This window comes from Oncorhynchus mykiss, chromosome 27 (assembly GCF_057628025.1).
Source record: "Oncorhynchus mykiss isolate SJ-2025 chromosome 27, ASM5762802v1, whole genome shotgun sequence".
In the NCBI taxonomy this organism is placed as follows: Eukaryota; Metazoa; Chordata; class Actinopteri; order Salmoniformes; family Salmonidae; genus Oncorhynchus; species Oncorhynchus mykiss.
This window is the reverse complement of record NC_143048.1, coordinates 15,107,758-15,124,792: the sequence shown is the minus strand read 5'-3', so window position 1 is coordinate 15,124,792 and position 17,035 is coordinate 15,107,758. Positions and strand designations below refer to the sequence as shown.

The 17,035-nt window shown below is 48.8% G+C and overlaps 1 protein-coding gene across 1 annotated transcript in view; it reads right to left on the bottom strand.

The window, feature by feature from the left end:
* Window positions 1–958: 958 nt before the first annotated feature.
* The window catches only part of LOC110507623 (PTB-containing, cubilin and LRP1-interacting protein), a 51,138-nt gene continuing 35,061 nt past the window's right edge, over window positions 959–17,035 (bottom strand). Inside the window, exon 3 of the mRNA XM_021587723.3 lies at window positions 959–3,375. Coding sequence (XP_021443398.1) covers window positions 2,878–3,375 — 498 coding nt within the window. The 3' untranslated portion in view covers window positions 959–2,877. The remainder of the gene's footprint in view (window positions 3,376–17,035) is intronic.

Here is a 17,035-nt window from a genome sequence, read left to right as displayed (position 1 = left end):
GTCATCGTTGAAGTGTACCTATGATGAAAATTACAGGCCTCTCTCATCTTTTTAAGTGGGAGAACTTGCACAATTGGTGGCTGACTAAATATTTTTTTACCCCACTGTATATAATGAACTTATAACACAAGTTATCCAAATATATTCTTAATGTGTGTTACTGTACGCTCTTTTATCTGACTGGGAAAGTGAGGAAGGTGTTCCTCTACCTTCCAGAAGGAGGCAGTGCTCCCATTCAGCAGTCATATACACTGTTTCCAGCATCCATTTTGCTCTCGATTCTCTGCAGTTTCTGAGCAGCAAAATGATAGCAAAGACAGTACAGTATGAAGATAGGCACAGAAACTGCTTCTCCAATAGAAATCCCAGATCATGCTTGTAGGTGATGTCATGGCGATGTTGGGCAGAAACACGTCATCGGGTCTAACGGTCGTCTCATGCCGAACTACATATGTGCAGGCCGTCAAATAAAAGGCACTCCTTCAATGCCAATTTGTTTTTTACGAAAATTAAAACGTGTCAGTTTGTCACTTTCACAAGGTTGTGCCTTAACAACTAAGAAATCATTTTTCACTTCTCTCAATGACTTTTTCACTTCTCTCTTGCGATGTTGCACCTCTGGGTTTAGAAGCTCTGTGATGATAGCCAACGGTATAAGCACCCGAGTTATGGGAATAGCTTGAGACCGATGTGGGCACCAAAATGGCTGCCACACATGGCTTGTGGTTGAGAAGAGCTTTGCGTAAGAAATGGAGACAAATACAATTATTGCTAGGACTGGAGCAAACCTCTGGCTGTAATACTGTATGTGTACACAAACCTAATACATAAACAGCCCTTGAAATTCACCCGATTCCTAGTACTGTTGAGAAACATTTGATATGGAGGCAAAGCATCACAGCCAACCTGAATCAACATGAACGTTTTTGTAACAAAAAAGAGACTTCCTCAAATTCAGTCAGTCTTGGTAAATAGTTTATATGTGATGCCTTCTTTATCTTTGCAAATTCTGTATAGAAAACACTTATGGTAACATTTCCAGACATTTAAAGCACGTCTGAGCCTTCAGACAAGACATGACACAGTAATCTACAGCTTTATAAACATTCCCTCCTCCTGTCATCCTGGCATTTCAAGCCCTGTGTCCCGGGCTCACACACCCTCTCAACAGCCAGTTCTATGGAACTCATATATATTCACAATTTACTTTAAAACATTGGTGCTGTCTTTGATGTTCCCGTTGTTTATTTAAAATAGCTATCAACATTTAATGCTGTAATATTTGGAAACAGATATTTTTTTTTTGTTGTATTTACATAAGCTTATTGAATGAGTTTCAAATACAATGTATATATTTATATATGTATGTACTGACCAGAGCCATCTTAATAAAATCTGCTTCAGTCACAACAGAAAAAATACATGACCCACCCACTGTGAGTACCAGTCCATTCAAAAGAGTCTTGTTAGAAAAGGGGGTGGGAGGGGTGGAGCTCTTGTGTCGTGGAGGCTTCCAGTTGCCCCAGAATGGTCGCTCGTACCTTTCGACAGCACAGGGAAACTGAACTGTGTGTGTCTGTTCATGGACTCAACACGCACCCAGCCCACGAGACATAATTGTTCCCTTAAGGTGTCTGTACAGAAAACTGCCCTAGCCAACTGCACCTAATCCAGATAAAACTATGTAGAAGAAATGTACTAAAATAACAAAGTAACTAAAATGTGTAAGGAGCTTGCAGCACAACATACCTATAATACATTCAGCACAGGCCAAGAGGCTTCAGGTATTCTTTATGGATGGCTATTTTTGGGGTCCTAGAACATCGGTTTCTGTGACTGTCACATTTACTTTCCCTTTTCATACAAAACAAAACAAAAAAATGTGTCAAATGGTCATATTCTTGTTTAAATTTAAAAAGCCCTGCAGAGCTTCCCAAAATGGATGCCACAAAGGCTGTGACAGGTTTTAAACTTCTAGTTGGATTACTAGCCCATTATCGGTCATGCTCTCTCTCCTGACAATCCTTTTTCTTAGATCACACACACACACACATGCACGACTACACACACACACACACGCACACGTTTGGGATTGCGGGACAGAGACCAGCCTTGGTATGTTAGAAGTGAGGCACAAAATCAAGAGACAAGACACAGCTAAAAGACTCACTTTTGGTATGCTTCCAAAAAAGGAATCAAAATGTGATCGATAAGAGATGACGCTCTTGTGGCTTAATAAATATGTCAAGACCTCCCACCTCCCGGCAACCTTCCACACATATATTAGAGTCAAGGCTTTCTCTTTATATCCCACATTTAACAGTGCTACAGGCATAACTCGTAACTCCATAGTGCTGTTGTTTTAAAGTCAGAACATGAGGCAGTGATCTGGGATTCTTAGAAAGTGATCTGGGCTTTTGATTGGGCGGGAAGGGGTGAGTAAGGGGCGCGCGGTGGGGTAAAGAGGCAGAGTCTCTCTGCACATTGCAGACAGACAGACGGACGGACAGACAGCAGCGTCGATTGGGAATGTCTTATAACCATTTTTCACTCATCTCTAATGGGCAGATCATGCGCTTCAATGGCTATCCAGATGTTTGAGGATCTATTTATCCAAAGAGGCAGTGCTAGTTTAGTTTGGCTTCCCCATATGTTTCATCTCTTGTGGTTCCTTTGTCCTCCTATTTTTCCCTTTTTAAAACTACGTCCTCGTCATTCTTTAGTCGGCGTTTGCGGTCTGTGCGTCAGTCAATTTGAGTTTTTTCCTTAAACCAGAGTAGAGTAAGAGAGACAGAGAGTAGAAAGAGTGCTCCGGCTGCACCTGTGCACCTCCCCTCACGGCTTGCGACCGGGGGAGGGGGGCGGCAACCCTGGTGCTCAGCCATCCTCCTCGGGGGTGGAGTCATCTGGAGCGGAGTCGTCAGTGGCGAACTCGTCCGAGGAGCCGCTCTTGTGGATGCGTCCATCGCTGCGCATACTGTGGAAGGTCTTGCGGAAGGCTTCCATCATGGAGTGGGCCAGCTTCTTGGCCTCCAGCTTGCTCTCACACTCCACGGCGTGGCAGTCCATCTGGAAGGTCAGGTCGTCGTTGATCTCCCGGTAGATCCAGGCGAACACATTGGGGCTCGTGCAGTGGTCCGCCGTACAGTAGGCGATGCGTGCCACCTGGTACGTGTCCATGGTGACCGAGGCCTCACCGCGTCCGTCCAGGTGGTGCAGTCGCACCTGGAAGGGGCGGATCTCCAGGAGGGAGTTGGCAGGGAGGTGCTCTTCCTGGGCTAGCGCACGGCGGTTCCACAGGCCCACCACTGCCGACTCTGTGCAGCCCGACAGGAACTGGGTCCCTGAGATGGTCACCTTGCCCAGGTACGTCACCTGTGGAGAGAACGCAGAGAGAGAGAGGCTGTTAAACATCTGACAGCATCTAGTGGTGCAAAACTATGACTGCCTATGTGGCTCAACTGGTAAAAGTGTAGGATTATCAATGCTAAGGTCATGGGTTCAATTCCTGTAGGGATCACATACACACATATTATAAGCAACGTACCCTTATGAATTCACTGTACTATAAGTGTCTGCTAAATGGCATATTATATACTAATCAACAAGAAACAAATATGTACACTCAGAATCATTCAGCCGAGTACTAGTTGCAAATCAATGGTTTTCTATTGGGACACCATTTGTAAGTCTCCAGACGTGATGAGAGGTTTGTCTTTTTGTATGTGCTGACATGCTGAGGAACGTGTGTGTTATTTTCCCAGACCTGAGAGTCTTCTTACGGCTGCAGCAGCCAGCCAACACTACAGAATACCATAGTAGTGACACGCTACATACTGGGAGAGGCTACTACACTGTACTCTACTCTTGAGGGAGAGGGAGAGAGAAGAGAGAAAGAGAAGTGGGTGAGTGGGAGCGAGGAAAGGGGACAGTATAAAGGATTGAGGGAGGGAGGGACAGTATAAAGGTTTGATGGAGGGAGGGAGGGCAGTATAAAGGGTTGAGGGAGGCAGGGAGAGGGGATAGTATAAAGGATTGAGGGAGGGAGGGAAGGAGAGGGGACAGTATAAAGGGTTGAGGGAGGGAGGGAAGGAGAGGGGACAGTATAAAGTGTTGAGGGGGGGATGGGGGACAGTATAAAGTGTTGAGGGAGGGAGGGAAGGATGGGGGACAGTATAAAGTGTTGAGGGAGGCAGGGGGGGATGGGGGACAGTATAAAGTGTTGAGGGAGGGAGGGAGGGGGGATGGGGGACAGTATAAAGTGTTGAGGGAGGGAGGGGGGGATGGGGGACAGTATAAAGTGTTGAGGGAGGGAGGGAAGGAGAGGGGACAGTATAAAGTGTTGAGGGAGGGAGGGGGGATGGGGGACAGTATAAAGGGTTGAGGGAGGGAGGGAAGGAGAGGGGACAGTATAAAGTGTTGAGGGAGGGAGGGGGGGATGGGGGACAGTATAAAGGGTTGAGGGAGGGAGGGATGGGGGACAGTATAAAGGGTTGATGGAGGGAGGGAGGGATGGGGGACAGTATAAAGGGTTGATGGAGGGAGGGAGGGATGGGGACAGTATAAAGGGTTGAGGGAGGGAAGGAGGGATGGGGGACAGTATAAAGGGTTGAGGGAGGGAGGGATGGGGGACAGTATAAAGGCTTGAGGGAGGGAGGGTGGACAGTATAAAGGCTCGAGGGAGGGAGGGTGGACAGTATAAAGTGTTGAGGGAGAGAGAGAAGGATGGGGGACAGTATAACGTGTTGAGGGAGGGAGGGAGGAATGGGGGACAGTATAAAGGGTTGAGGGAGGCAGGGAGAAGGGACAGTATAAAGGGTTGAGGGAGGTAGGGATGGAGAGGGGACAGTATAAAATGTTGAGGGAGGGAGGGAAGGAAGGAGAGGGGACAGTATAAAGTGTTGAGGGAAGGGGGGAGGGATGGGGGCAGTATAAAGTGTTGAGGGAGGGAGGGAAGGAGAGGGGACAGTATAAAGTGTTGAGGGAGGGAGGGGATGAAGGAGAGGGGACAGTATAAAGTGTTGAGGGAGGGAGGGATGGGGGACAGTATAAAGTGTTGAGGGAGGGAGGGAAGGAGAGGGGACAGTATAAAGTGTTGAGGGAGGGAGGGAAGGAAGGAAAGGGGACAGTATAAAGTGTTGAGGGATGGGGGACAGTATAAAGTGTTGAGGGAGGAAGGAAAGGGGACAGTATAAAGTGTTGAGGGATGGGGGACAGTATAAAGTGTTGAGGGAGGGAGGGATGGGGGACAGTATAAAGTGTTGAGGGAGGGATGTAAGGAGAGGGGACAGTATAACGTGTTGAGGAAGGGAGGGAAGGAAGGAGAGGGGACAGTATAAAGTGTTGAGGGAGAGAGGGAGGGATGAGGGACAGTATAAAGGGTTGAGGGGGGGAGGGACAGTATAAAGTGTTGAATGAGGGAGACGGGACAGTATAAAGAGTTGAGGGAGGGATGGGGGACAGTACAAAGGGTTGAGGGAGGGAGGGAGGGGAGACAGTATAAAGGGTTGAGGGGTCAGAGGTTTGAGGGTAGGAGGGAGGGTTGAGGGGAGGGTATAAAGGTTTGAGTGAGGGAGGGAGGGACGGAGGGAGGACAGTATAAAGTGTGGAGGGAGGGAGAAGGGACAGTATAAAGGCTTGAGGGAGGGAGGGTGGACAGTATAAAGTGTTGAGGGAGGGTGGACAGTATAAAGGCTTGAGGGAGGGAGGGTGGACAATATAAAGTGTTGAGGGAGGGCGAAGGGACAGTATAAAGGCTTGAGGGAGGGAGGGTGTACAGTATAAAGTGTTGAGGGAGAGAGAAGGGACAGTATAAAGGCTTGAGGGAGGGAGGGTGGACAGTATAAAGTGTTGAGGGAGGGAGAAGGGACAGTATAAAGGCTTGAGGGAGGGAGAAGGGACAGTATAAAGTGTTGAGGGAGGGAGAAGGGACAGTATAAAGGCTTGATGGAGGGAGGGTGGACAGTATAAAGTGTTGAGGGGGGAGAAGGGACAGTATAAAGGCTTGAGGGAGGGAGAAGGGACAGTATAAAGTGTTGAGGGAGTGAGAAGGGACAGTATAAAGGCTTGAGGGAGGGAGGGTGGACAGTATAAAGGGTTGAGGGAGGGAGGGAGGGGAGACAGTATAAAGGGTTGAGGGGTCAGAGGTTTGAGGGTTAAGGGAGGGAGGGTAGGAGAGGGGACAGTATAATGGTTTGAGGGAGTGAGGGACAGTAGAAAGGGTTTAGAGAGGGAGGGAGAGGGGACAGTATAAAGGGTTGAGGGAGGGAGGGATGGAAGGAGAGGGGAAGGGAATAAAAGGTTTAGGGGGAGAGGAAGAGGGGACAGTATAAAGGGTTGAGGGGGGAGGGAAGGAGAGGGGACAGTATATAATGGTTTGAGGGAGGGAGGGAGAGTATAAAGTGTTGAGTGAGGGAGAAGGGACAGTATAAAGTGCGGAGGGAGGGATGGGGGGGAGACAGTATAAAGGGTTGAGGGGTCAGAGGTTTGAGGGTAGGAGGGAGGGTTGAGGGGAGGGTATAAAGGTTTGAGTGAGTGAGGGAGGGAGGGAGGGAGGGAGGGAGGACAGTATAAAGTGTTGAGGGAGGGAGAAGGGACAGTATAAAGGCTTGAGGGAGGGAGGGTGGACAGTATAAAGTGTTGAGGGAGGGAGAAGGGACAGTATAAAGGCTTGAGGGAGGGAGGGTGGACAGTATAAAGGGTTGAGGGAGGGAGAAGGGACAGTATAAAGGCTTGAGGGAGGGAGAAGGGACAGTATAAAGTGTTGAGGGAGGGAGAAGGGACAGTGTAAAGTGTTGAGGGAGGGAGAAGGGACAGTATAAAGGCTTGCGGGAGGGAGAAGGGACAGTATAAAGTGTTGAGGGAGGGAGAAGGGACAGTATAAAGTGTTGAGGGAGGGAGGGTGGACAGTATAAAGGCTTGATGGAGGGAGGGTGGACAGTATAAAGTGCTGAGGGAGGGAGAAGGGACAGTATAAAGTGTTGAGGGAGGGTGGACAGTATAAAGTGTTGAGGGAGGGAGAAGGGACAGTATAAAGTGTTGAGGGAGGGTGGACAGTATAAAGTGTTGAGGGAGGGTGGACAGTATAAAGTGTTGAGGGAGGGAGAAGGGACAGTATACAGGCTTGAGGGAGGGAGGGTGGACAGTATAAAGGGTTGAGGGAGGGTGGACAGTATAAAGGGTTGAGGGAGGGTGGACAGTATAAAATGTTGAGGGAGGGTGGACAGTATAAAGGCTTGAGGGAGGGAGGGTGGACAGTATAAAGTGTTGAGAGAGGGTGGACAGTATAAAGTGTTGAGGGAGGGTGGACAGTATAAAGGCTTGAGGGAGGGTGGACAGTATAAAGTGTTGAGGGAGGGTGGACAGTATAAAGGCTTGAGGGAGGGAGGGTGGACAGTATAAAGGCTTGAGGGAGGGTGGACAGTATAAAGTGTTGAGGGAGGGAGGACAGTATAAAGTGTTGAGGGAGGGTGGACAGTATAAAGGCTTGAGGGAGGGAGGGTGGACAGTATAAAGGCTTGAGGGAGGGAGAAGGGACAGTATAAAGTGTTGAGGGAGGGAGAAGGGACAGTGTAAAGTGTTGAGGGAGGGAGAAGGGACAGTATAAAGTGTTGAGGGAGGGAGGGTGGACAGTATAAAGGCTTGAGGGAGGGAGGGTGGACAGTATAAAGTGTTGAGGGAGGGTGGACAGTATAAAGGCTTGATGGAGGGAGGGTGGACAGTATAAAGTGTTGAAGGAGGGAGAAAGAACAGTATAAAGGCTTGAGGGAGGGAGAAGGGACAGTGTAAAGTGTTGAGGGAGGGAGGGTGGACAGTATAAAGGTTTGAGGGAGGGAGGGTGGACAGTAGAAAGTGTTGAGGGAGAAGGGACAGTATAAAGTGTTGAGGGAGGGAGGGTGGACAGTATAAAGTGTTGAGGGAGGGTGGACCATATAAAGGCTTGAGGGAGGGAGGGTGGACAGTATAAAGTGTTGAGGGGGGAGAAGGGACAGTATAAAGGCTTGAGGGAGGGAGAAGGGACAGTATAAAGTGTTGAGGGAGTGAGAAGGGACAGTATAAAGGCTTGAGGGAGGGAGGGTGGACAGTATAAAGGGTTGAGGGAGGGAGGGAGGGGAGACAGTATAAAGGGTTGAGGGGTCAGAGGTTTGAGGGTTAAGGGAGGGAGGGTAGGAGAGGGGACAGCATAATGGTTTGAGGGAGTGAGGGACAGTAGAAAGGGTTTAGAGAGGGAGGGAGAGGGGACAGTATAAAGGGTTGAGGGAGGGAGGGGAGGAAGGAGAGGGGAAGGGAATAAAAGGTTTAGGGGGAGAGGAAGAGGGGACAGTATAAAGGGTTGAGGGGGAGGGAAGGAGAGGGGACAGTATATAATGGTTTGTGGGAGGGAGGGAGAGTATAAAGTGTTGAGGGAGGGTGGACAGTATAAAGGCTTGAGGGAGGGAGGGTGGACAGTATAAAGGCTTGAGGGAGGGTGGACAGTATAAAGTGTTGAGGGAGGGAGGACAGTATAAAGTGTTGAGGGAGGGTGGACAGTATAAAGGCTTGAGGGAGGGAGGGTGGACAGTATAAAGGCTCGAGGGAGGGAGGGTGGACAGTATAAAGTGTTGAGGGAGGGAGGACAGTATAAAGTGTTGAGGGAGGGTGGACAGTATAAAGGCTTGAGGGAGGGAGAAGGGACAGTATAAAGTGTTGAGGGAGGGAGAAGGGACAGTGTAAAGTGTTGAGGGAGGGAGAAGGGACAGTATAAAGTGTTGAGGGAGGGAGGGTGGACAGTATAAAGGCTTGAGGGAGGGAGGGTGGACAGTATAAAGTGTTGAGGGAGGGTGGACAGTATAAAGGCTTGATGGAGGGAGGGTGGACAGTATAAAGTGTTGAGGGAGGGAGAAGGGACAGTATAAAGTGTTGAGGGAGGGTGGACAGTATAAAGTGTTGAGGGAGGGAGAAGGGACAGTATAAAGTGTTGAGGGAGGGTGGACAGTATAAAGGCTTGATGGAGGGAGGGTGGACAGTATAAAGTGTTGAGGGAGGGAGAAGGGACAGTATAAAGTGTTGAGGGAGGGTGGACAGTATAAAGGGTTGAGGGAGGGTGGACAGTATAAAATGTTGAGGGAGGGTGGACAGTATAAAGGCTTGAGGGAGGGAGGGTGGACAGTATAAAGTGTTGAGAGAGGGTGGACAGTATAAAGTGTTGAGGGAGGGTGGACAGTATAAAGGCTTGAGGGAGGGTGGACAGTATAAAGTGTTGAGGGAGGGTGGACAGTATAAAGGCTTGAGGGAGGGAGGGTGGACAGTATAAAGGCTTGAGGGAGGGTGGACAGTATAAAGTGTTGAGGGAGGGAGGACAGTATAAAGTGTTGAGGGAGGGTGGACAGTATAAAGGCTTGAGGGACGGAGGGTGGACAGTATAAAGGCTCGAGGGAGGGAGGGTGGACAGTATAAAGTGTTGAGGGAGGGAGGACAGTATAAAGGCTCGAGGGAGGGAGGGTGGACAGTATAAAGTGTTGAGGGAGGGTGGACAGTATAAAGTGTTGAGGGAGGGTGGACAGTATAAAGGCTTGAGGGAGGGAGGGTGGACAGTATAAAGGCTTGAGGGAGGGAGACGGGACAGTATAAAGTGTTGAGGGAGGGAGAAGGGACAGTGTAAAGTGTTGAGGGAGGGAGAAGGGACAGTATAAAGTGTTGAGGGAGGGAGGGTGGACAGTATAAAGTGTTGAGGGAGGGTGGACAGTATAAAGGCTTGATGGAGGGAGGGTGGACAGTATAAAGTGTTGAGGGAGGGAGAAGGGACAGTATAAAGGCTTGAGGGAGGGAGAAGGGACAGTGTAAAGTGTTGAGGGAGGGAGGGTGGACAGTATAAAGGTTTGAGGGAGGGAGGGTGGACAGTATAAAGTGTTGAGGGAGAAGGGACAGTATAAAGTGTTGAGGGAGGGAGGGTGGACAGTATAAAGTGTTGAGGGAGGGTGGACCATATAAAGGCTTGAGGGAGGGAGGGTGGACAGTATAAAGGGTTGAGGGAGGGTGGACAGTATAAAGTGTTGAGGGAGGGAGAAGGGACAGTATAAAGTGTTGAGGGAGGGAGAACGGACAGTATAAAGGCTTGAGGGAGGGAGGGTGGACAGTATAAAGTGTTGAGGGAGGTTGGACAGTATAAAGGCTCGAGGGAGGGTGGGTGGACAGTATAAAGTGTTGAGGGAGGGAGGGTGGACAGTATAAAGGCTCGAGGGAGGGAGGGTGGACAGTATAAAGTGTTGAGGGAGGGAGAAGGGACAGTATAAAGTGTTGAGGGAGGGAGAAGGGACAGTATAAAGGCTTGAGGGAGGGAGGGTGGACAGTATAAAGGCTTGAGGGAGGGTGGACAGTATAAAGGCTTGAGGGAGGGTGGACAGTATAAAGTGTTGAGGGAGGGAGGACAGTATAAAGGCTCGAGGGAGGGAGGACAGTATAAAGGGTTGAGGGAGGGTGGACAGTATAAAGTGTTGAGGGAGGGAGAAGGGACAGTATAAAGTGTTGAGGGAGGGTGGACAGTATAAAGTGTTGAGGGAGGGAGAAGGGACAGTATAAAGTGTTGAGGGAGGGTAGACGATATAAAGTGTTGAGGGAGGGTGGACAGTATAAAGTGTTGAGGGAGGGAGGGTGGACAGTATAAAGGGTTGAGGGAGGGTGTACAGTATAAAGTGTTGAGGGAGGGTGGACAGTATAAAGGCTTGAGGGAGGGAGGGTGGACAGTATAAAGTGTAGAGGGAGGGTGGACAGTATAAAGTGTTGAGGGAGTGTGGACAGTATAAAGGCTTGAGGGAGGGTGGACAGTATAAAGTGTTGAGGGAGGGTGTACAGTATAAAGTGTTGAGGGAGGGTGGACAGTATAAAGGCTTGAGGGAGGGAGGGTGGACAGTATAAAGTGTTGAGGGAGGGTGGACAGTATAAAGTGTTGAGGGAGGGAGGGTGGACAGTATAAAGGCTTGAGGGAGGGAGGGTGGACAGTATAAAGTGTTGAGGGAGGGAGGACAGTATAAAGTGTTGAGGGAGGGTGGACAGTATAAAGTGTTGAGGGAGGGAGAAGGGACAGTATAAAGGCTTGAAGGAGGGAGGGTGGAGAGTATAAAGTGTTGAGGGAGGGAGGACAGTATAAAGGGTTGAGGGAGGGAGAAGGGACAGTATAAAGGCTTGAGGGAGGGAGGGTGGACAGTATAACGTGTTGAGGGAGGGAGAAGGGACAGTATAAAGGCTTGAGGGAGGGAGGGTGGACAGTATAAAGTGTTGAGGGAGGGTGGACAGTATAAAGGGTTGAGGGAGGGTGGACAGTATAAAGTGTTGAGGGAGGGTGGACAGTATAAAGTGTTGAGGGAGGGTGGACAGTATAAAGTGTTGAGGGAGGGTGGACAGTATAAAGGCTTGAGGGAGGGAGGGTGGACAGTATAAAGTGTTGAGGGAGGGTGGACAGTATAAAGTGTTGAGGGAGGGTGGACAGTATAAAGGGAGGTAGGCCGAGGATAGAGAATATAAAGGTGTAAACCAGAGGGCTAGAGAAAGGTGAACTGAGCACAGCCTAGTTTCTCAGTGGGAGCGGGTCCAGCCCAGGCCTTGGTCCAGCAGGCACAATGGCTGACTTGAGAGCTCTCTCTCAATTCAATTCAAAGGGCTTTATTCAATTCAAAGGGCTTCATTCAATTCAAAGGGCTTTCACTCTCTCTCTCTCGCTCTACATGGTGCACTTTATGACTTAATAAAAATACACAGGGGAGGTGCCTGGTGGGAGTAAAGCACTTGCAGACTTTCTCCTCTCAGTATTGGTTTACAGGGATGGGGGCATCGAGCGATGGAAGGGGGTTGGGGTTCACTCCATGTGGCCTCCTGACTCCATTCCCTCACTTCCTCAGCTATGTGTGTAACATATTAAATATCAGCAAGCAGGTCATGAAGAAAATGAAAAAGTTAAAGACCAATCTCCTTTCCACCTCATTTATCACCTGATTTACTTAACAAAAGGTTCATTGGTGGTCCAGGTATGACATGATATGGCACAAGTGTGTGCGGGGCGCTTTCCTCTTTGTTCTATTTTTGCACCTCTATGGTTCTCACAAGCAAGGGGGAGGCCAGTGACATCAGAGTAAGCATATCAGACCCACCCCTTGATGGTCCAACTCTTGAAGTTTGCAATTTTGCTCAGAACGTCTTTTTTTATTTCCCTTAAGTGTGTGAACATTATTGCATTTGTACATGAGGATATTGTTTTTCAACTGGAAAAGCTCAGAAATAGCTGGGGTATTTCTTTAAAAGCATAAAATATGACATCAGAAGGCATCGTACATCTCTAGGGGGGGGGGGGGGGGATATAACTTTTGTGACTTTTGTCTGGCCGTTTTTCTTCCCTCTGGAAGTTTTGTTTAGTCTGTGACCACAAGGTCTATATCTGTCCCCTCTCTCAGTCTCTCTCTCCCTCTCACCCTTCATCCCTCCATCTATCCATCCCTCCCGCCCTCTCTCCTTCCTTCCCATTTACACACTTTTTTCCCCAGTCCCAGTCATTCCATCCACAAACTATTAAAACCCTGTAGTGGTGAAGCCTGGGAGAACAGAGGACAGAGGATGGTCTTCAGGCTGGTTGGCTGGTGTGGGAAACACTAATCCCCACCACATCACACCACAGAGAGCCCAGCCAATAGAGTAACCACAGCCAGAGCCAAGGCAGACCAGGATCCCTTTACATCCACAGTCCTGTCTGCCACCAACATGACCAACTGAACCACTCTGTAGACTTGGAGAGAAGGGGAAGGACAGAGAGAAGGGGCAAGAAAGCAAGCAAGAGAGAGAGCGAAAGAGAGAGAAGGGGACAGAGAGCAACCCAGTGAGTAAGCGAGACAAAGACAGAGCAAGCGAAACGGAGCGAGAGGGAGACAGAGCAAACGAGACGGAGAGAGAGGGAGACAGAGCAAGCGAGACAGAGAGAGAGGGAGACAGAGCAAGCGAGACGGAGAGAGAGGGAGACAGAGCAAGCGAGACAGAGAGAGAGGGAGACAGAGCAAGCGAGACGGAGAGAGAGGGAGACAGAGCAAGCGAGACGGAGAGAGAGGGAGACAGAGCAAGCGAGACGGAGAGAGAGGGAGACAGAGCAAGCGAGACGGAGAGAGAGGGAGACAGAGCAAGCGAGACGGAGAGAGAGGGAGACAGAGCAAGCGAGACAGAGAGAGAGGGAGACAGAGAGGGCAGGAAAAAAAGAGAAAACAGGCAAGCAAGAGAGAGTGAGTAACAGAAATAGAGAGAGAAAACGAGAGTACAGAGAGAATCCTGGTCACTCGACCCAGCTGCAGCAGCCTCAACCTAAGCATCAGGCGGCATGGTTGTCATCAGGGGGCAACCGCCACGTTTCTCCCCCGAAGCTTCTCCAGCAGATTCATCATGGTGAAAACCTCTGGAGCACCCCCAGTTGCCAGGCGGTTAGCCAACCGACCACACTGACACCCCGCTCTCAGCCAACTGACATCCACTGACATACACCCACCAGGATATTCACAGTGGAAATACAGTATAAATCAAGCAATAATTAATTGTTATGGTCTTTTGAGGGAATTATTAAATGTTTCCTTTATTTTTTTATCTACTTAGTAGCCGAGTGCGGGCTGGCAAGGATGGCCTGTGGATGGCCTATGTACTGGATATATAGACATCTTACTATTAGACTGCACAAATCTTTGGATGAAGGCTTGATGCCAATAATGCATGTTAAAAAGTAATAATTGAAATCTACCTTAGCATTCAAATCCAATATATGTGTCTGTTAGATCTATCTGTCCAACTCAATTCTCTGACATTATCCCCACTCACACTGTCCCCGCTGTCACCTAACGTCCCATCTGTCCCCATGCCAGGAAGGTCGTACTCTGCTCTGTGTCAGGCAGCTCTGGCAGCTCTGGGAGTGGCTATGGGTCAGCAGGGACAACTGGCCCATTCCAGAGGCTCCTGGTATACCGGTTGTACTGGGTGACCAGTTAACACACCTCACCACACGCATGCACGTGCGTATGCATAAACACACACACATGGGCATACACACAAACACACATGCATACACACACGTGCTCACACACGTGTGCACACACACACATACACGGTGTGGGAGGTGTTTGGGGTTGCTACAGAGGAACAGAGGCCGCCTCTCTTCCTCCGAGGTTGGCGCTCCACAAAAAGTCCCTCACTCCTCAGTCTCACTCATCGGTCTCTGCAGTATTTCTGTCCTCAAAGCCCCTCATTGACAGCAATTCTCTTTGGTTTTTGTAATATCACACAGACTAAACATGTTTGCTCTAATACGACTGAAGGGAAAAAGGGCAGGGAGGGGAAGGGCTAGGTAGGTAGGTAGGTAGGTAGGTAGGTAGGTAGGTAGGTAGGTAGGTAGGTAGGTAGGTAGGTAGGTAGGTAGGTAGGTAGGAATGCCAAAGGTCCGGACAACAGGCCCTCCGATTTGACACACTAAACTCTATCTTAAAAGTAGTTGTTGAACCAGGCGAGGCAGTCATTTGAGAAACCAAGGCTGTTGAGTCTGCCGATCTGAATGCTGTGATTGACAGAGTCGAAAGCCTTGGCCAGGTCGATGAAGATGGCTGCATTTTATTGTATTTTATCGATAGCGGTCATGATATTGTTTAGGACCTTGAGCGTGGCTGAGGTGCACCCATGACCTGCTCAGAAACCAGATTGCATAGCGGAGAAAGTACGGTGCGATTCGAAATGGTCGGCGATCTGTTTGTTAACTTGGCTTTCGAAGACTTTAGAAAGGCAGGGTATTATAGGTATAGGTCTGTAACAGTTTGGGTCTAGAGTGTCTCCCCCTGTGAAGAGGGGGATGACTGCAGCAGCTTTCCAATCTTTAGGGATCTCAGATGATATGAAAGAGAGGTTGAACAGACTAGTAATAGGGGTTGAAACAATTGTGGCGGATAATTTTAGAAAGAGAGGGTCCAGATTGTCTAGCCCAGCTGATTTGTAGGGGTCCAGATTTTGCAGCTCTTTTAGAACATCAGCTATCTGGATATGGGTGAATGAGAAATGGGGAGGCTTGGAGAAGTTGCTGTGGGAGGTGCAGAGCTGTTGACCGGGGTAGGGGTAGCCAGGTGGAAAGCATGGCCAGACGTAGAAAAATGCTTATTGAAATTCATCGGTGGTGACAGTGTTTCCTAGCCTCAGTGCAGAGGGCAGCTGGGAGAAGAATAAGGAGGAGGTGACCTTATTCTCCATGGACTCCAGTGTCCCAGAACTTTTTGGAGGATGCAAATTTATTTTTGAAGCCTTTGCTTTCCTAACTGACTATGTATATTGGTTCCTAACTTCCCTGAAAAGTTGCATATTGCAGGGGCTATTCGATGCTAATGTAGTACGCCACAGGATGTTTCTGTGTTGGTCAAGGGCAGTCAGATCTGGAGTGAACCAAGGGCTATATCTGTTCTTAGTTCTACATTTTTTGAATGGGGCATGCGTATTTAAGATGGGTGAGGAAAGCACTTTTAAAGAATAACCAGGCATCCTCTACTGACGGAATGAGGTTAATATCCTTCCAGGATACGGGGGCCAGGTCGATTAGAAAGGCCTGCTCGCTGAAGTGTTTTATGGAGCGTTTGACAGTGATGAGGGGTGGTTGTTTGACTGCGGATCCATTACGGACGCAGGCAATGAGGCAGTGATCGCTGAGATCCTGGTTGAAGACAGCAGAGGTGTATTTAGAGTGCAGGTTGGTCAGGATGATATCTATGAGGGTGCCCGTGTTTACGGATTTAGAGTTGTACCTGGTAGGTTCCTTGAAAATTTGTGTGACATTGAGGGCATCTAGCTTAGATTGTAGGCTAAGCATATCCCAGTTAAATGGGGGGCAATTAATTCACATATGGTGTCCAGGGCACAGCTGGGGACTGAGGGGGGTCTATAAAAGGCGGCAACAGTGAGATACTTATTACTGGAAAGGTGGATTTTTAAAAGTAGAAGCTCAAACTGTTTGGGCACAGACCTGGATAGCATGACAGAGGACTCAACTATTTGCCAGTTCACTTCAACTATTTTGTGGACCGAGTCCTCTTCGCATTCACTCCTTTAGAGTTTTCACACTGCAACAAAGAAAAATTGCCTGAAAGGAACCAAGTGTGAAAACACCCTTAGAGACTCTGTAGAGTGGGACAACTATACACAGGAATTGAGGTACTGGGGATTGATAATCTTACATAGATTAAATTAGCCTGGGTGCCAGTCTGTTTCTGCTCAAGGCTACTTCCTTGTCGTGGTCGTACCAGAGAATGACAAGTTGTCTGCAGCAATAGACTAGACCCAGGCTAAAATAAGAACAGTTACAGGTATGTACTGTATGTGAAGTTTGTACAGGTGGGTTTGTCCCAGGGCTATAGTATCAGCATGGAGGGGAGAGTGTGTGTGTGTGTGTGTGTGTATGTTTCAGTCAGAGACAAAGGTCATTTTAAACTGACTCCTGAAAAGAATCTCACTGTGCATTTGTGGCCTCACCATGACAACTTTACAGCAGTCTTTGTTCATGTCTGGTGTAAACGTTTGAAAACAGGAGGAAATGCTTCCTCTCTTTTTCTCCTCTGATGATTTACAGGGATGAAATAATGGGGGGGGTGACAGTCCTCATCTGGGAAACTGGAATGTTAGAGCAGTGTGTGTGTTTGTGTGTGTGTGTGTGTGTGTGTGTGTGTGTGTGTGTGTGTGTGTGTGTGTGTGTGTGTGTGTGTGTGTGTGTGTGTGTGTGTGTGTGTGTGTGTGTGTGTGTGAGTGGATACACACACGAATGCACCCGTATGCACACACACACTCACATACATACAACATCAACACACACACGTCAGTGCTCAAAAGAATCTCACAGGCAAACACCAGAAAGCAGGTGGGTAGGGGTTTCACATGGGTCTAATATATTAATCATACAGACAGTTAGTAATCTACCCTGATGTACTCCTTCTCAGGAGAGAGGCTCGGAAACTCCTCATAGACCCCATAGACAGACAGAAAGAAAGCCAGACAGACGATAGGCATTGGCGGT